The sequence below is a fragment of the Triticum urartu genome, chromosome 5A (assembly GCF_056163025.1).
Source record: "Triticum urartu cultivar PI428250 chromosome 5A, HENAU_Tu73, whole genome shotgun sequence".
NCBI classification, from domain to species: Eukaryota; Viridiplantae; Streptophyta; class Magnoliopsida; order Poales; family Poaceae; genus Triticum; species Triticum urartu.
In genome coordinates, this window is record NC_141877.1 from 107474042 (window position 1) to 107477620 (window position 3579).

The window sequence follows — 3579 nt, forward strand, 5'->3', positions numbered from 1 at the left end:
TCTAGGGCTTGCCTATTGCCTGGCGAGCGGCCGCTGGGTCATGTGACTTGTCCATCTTCTTGTACCCTGTGTTCACCAATTTATCTTCGGGAAAGTCTCACATCCAATTGTTCTTTATTTTACTCTCAACTAGGTCGTACGAAGCACACAATCTCACAAGCGCCGTTATATTTTGGTCTTTGACTGTATTTACTATTGCTAATTTTCTTCACCCAGTTCGGTTTTTACCTGAAGCAAAATGCCGATCTGCTTTGGGTGAACGTATGAACACACATAGGAAAGTGACCTCTGTGTTGGAGAATGTAGTGCATAAAAAGATATACTCACATCTGTGTAACTCGGTATCTTGGATCTCCAAGCCTTGCTGCTCTGCTCTACTTGAAGAAGATTTGCATATTTATCCGAACATAGAAACTGCAAGCGGAAGCTTGGGTGTCTGCATTTGAGACTGCCGGTTCTCTGAAACGTTAAACTGTCTAATTCAACACATGCTTGCATTCTTTATTTGTCAGATGAAACGAAAGATCATGTTTTGTTTGGTTGTAATGTAGAGAATGAAACTTTGTGTCTGACACCGAGGACATAGGACTATCTAGTTATGCCTTAGAATGGGAGAACCACAACATTTCTTGCATTCTTTGTCAAACACAAATCTTAATTTGGATCTTATCCTTACAACTGAACCCATGGCAGCTCATGGTAACGGTAGATCTAGCTATAACTGAGCAACAGTACATGAGACACTAAAATGTAAATGAAAAATGAAACTGAACTCTTTCATAGACTATGCCGGGAAGTGAAGCAGCTCAAGGGACAGAGACGTATGCATCATGTGTAGGCATAGCTTCCGTTGGAAATCCCTGACAAGCTTGTCAATCAATTATCTACATCCTTATTATGGGCCCAACAAACAAGGTGTATATGGAATAGATCTTTCTAGTTCCTTATTATAGCAGTCATTCAATCTTTTTGGGCGCATGTTGCCCAAGTCTTCTAGCTTGAGTTCATCTAGATGATAGGCATATCCTCTGTTCAACGTTTCACTGAAATAAATAATTTCTTTGTAAGGATGAAATCCAAGGATCTTAATATGTTCATCCCACCTGTGCCCTTCAAGTCTAGTTTCAAAGATGATCCCATGGTCTGAATTCAACTCCAACTTGTCTTTTACTGTACTGTAAATAGCTGGATTGATGTCTGCCATAATCCAGCAGGGCCTGTGAACTTGTGGATCATAGTTTTGAGGTGGTGGGATTTGGTGAAGGTTGTTATCATGCTTCAGAAGCCACTCACTCTGATCGCAGGGTAATTCAGTGAGTATCCAAACTCGAAGCTGACATTGACCATCAAGTGCTGCAAAATACAACCCCTTCTCTGATCTTCCAAGAAGAACCTGTGCCCACCGGTGCTGATCAACATCTGTTGGCAGTTTAATTGCTTGGTACGTGCCACTTGATAACGATATTCTGGCGAAAGGAGTCATTGACAAGAAGATATTAGTACTAAATCAAGAACCAATGCAAGCTCTTTATTGACGAGGAAATAACATTGTAAGAAGAAAGGATGGTGCTTAGGAAGTCAGTATGTAGTGTAGTAGTACCTCATAACAAAATGACAGTGCACATAGATTTCACCATGCCAGTACACAGCGTATAGTTCATCTGGCATTGGCAGCGGAGGCAGTAACATGTCGGCAAGAGTCCCCAGGGCATCTCCCTGTCGGATGAACGATCTCTCTTCCCATCTTGTTGTTTCTGAAGAGAAAACATGCATCATGTATGGAGACGGAGGCCATTGCTGTTGCTTCGTCTCTGCATCCAGTCCACGCCCACGGGGGGGTACATGTAGGAACCTAAGCACTTGGTAGTGCGGCGACACCGTGGGATCAAACACGATGTAGTTTCGTTCATAATAAAAGAGCTCAAACCCCAAGGGAGGAGATGGGCGTGGGGGCAGGCTTGCCCAACATCGTGTGGCGGGATTGACCACATAATGATCTAGCAAAACTAGGCCGTTGCATACGTCCTCCACAGATATGTCGTCCGTGGGCATGAAGTGGAGGTCGGCATAGCCGCGGATTGCTGAGGGGTGGAAGAAGAACTCCGTGAAGTCAAGCTCACAGAAGTTGATGAGGAAGCCGGCCAAGGAGAGCGGGAGGAGGTCCCGGTCCAGGAGACGATGAGCGTCGACGATGGCGTGCCAGGAGCGGCACACGCAGCGGGCTGCAGCAAGACTGCGCGGTGGAAGACAGCGGAGGACGTCCGCGAGCACGTCTTCGGGCAGCCGCTGCGTCTGGTCCATCTCCCTACTTTTACCGCTGCTGGATCTGGATCTGGATCGCCGCCTTGCCCGGTTCTTCTCTCGGCATCGGCGTCCAACAAGAAAACCATCCTAAGATGTTGGATATTGTCGCTCGCTTGACCGCTCACAGGGATGATTTTTTTTTTTGACAAACACAGGGATGATTTATCGAGGACACAGGCCACTCCGGATCCGAGCATTAGTCCAAAACAGCGAGCGTCCGAACGCCTGATCTATAATATCTCTCCCCCTGAATTTAAATTTGGCTCGATAAAATATCTGATGTTTACAAAGGAAAACAAAAAGGACGTACGGTCACATGTTAGGTATATTCGACATGCGTCCACACATTGTGTGTGGTGTGAGCAGGAGGCAGCCCACACGGGCTGTGTGTGGACAGACATTAGAATTGTCTACACGTGTGGGCACAGCTACTTCGTGTCACACGCTCAACAAGTACTACTCATCTTCACCTTGCGTGTATGGCACGAAGCAAAAATACCCACACGTTATGACGCAGCTACGTTAGGTACCCCGTGGAATGACAATTTAGTTGCCATCCTGGTTGGCAGATGTAGTTATCCGGAATGATAAGTGTAGTTGTAAAAGCATGACAACTCTATCTGTTTTGGTTAACTACAGTTGCCATGTCTAATTTCTGGTAGTTGCCGTGTGTAATTAAATCATAGTTGCCGTGTGTGATTAACTACTTGCCACATATAGTTAAACAGTAGTTCCCATGTGTATTTACCTAGTTGCCAAGTGTGGTCCAATCATAGTTGCCATGTATTGTTAATCACAGTTGCCATGTGTGTTTATCTGGTTGCCACGTACGCACAACAACAGTTGCCGTCTAGCAAAGAATCACAGTTGCCATGTGTGTTTACCTAGTTGCCACGTTCGCGTAACTGCAGTTGCCATCCACAATGTAGGAGTGTCGTGTGGGCGAAAAGCAGTTCGCCCACACGCGCATGAACTAGGTGGTGGTTGTGTGGGCAGACACTAGTTCGCCCACACAGCGCAGCTGGCAAACAGCGTGGTGCGGGCGTGTGGGCAAACTCTCCAACACCACACACCAGCCCCGTCCTACGTGGCACATCAAATTCACCTTTTTATGTCAAGATTCGTGCAAAAGACAATGAACGATGATTCAGACGTGTGGGCGAGTTGAGAAACGCCCACACATGTGGGCGTTAGTGTTTCCGAACAAAGAACAACTAACCGTTACAAAACAAAATCACATTGCAAAATTGATCTACGAGTCAAGAAAATTGTATG

General features: G+C 45.9%; 1 protein-coding gene across 1 annotated transcript; it reads right to left on the reverse strand.

The window, feature by feature from the left end:
• Positions 1–608: 608 nt before the first annotated feature.
• LOC125555741 (uncharacterized) lies at positions 609–2451 on the reverse strand. The gene is made up of 2 exons (XM_048718599.2): positions 1601–2451; positions 609–1466 (listed from the first exon to the last, which is right to left on the reverse strand). Exons 1-2 carry the CDS (start codon positions 2299–2301, stop codon positions 896–898), a joined length of 1272 nt encoding a protein of 423 aa, XP_048574556.1. The 5' UTR covers positions 2302–2451; the 3' UTR covers positions 609–895.
• Between the last annotated feature and the right edge of the window lie 1128 nt (positions 2452–3579).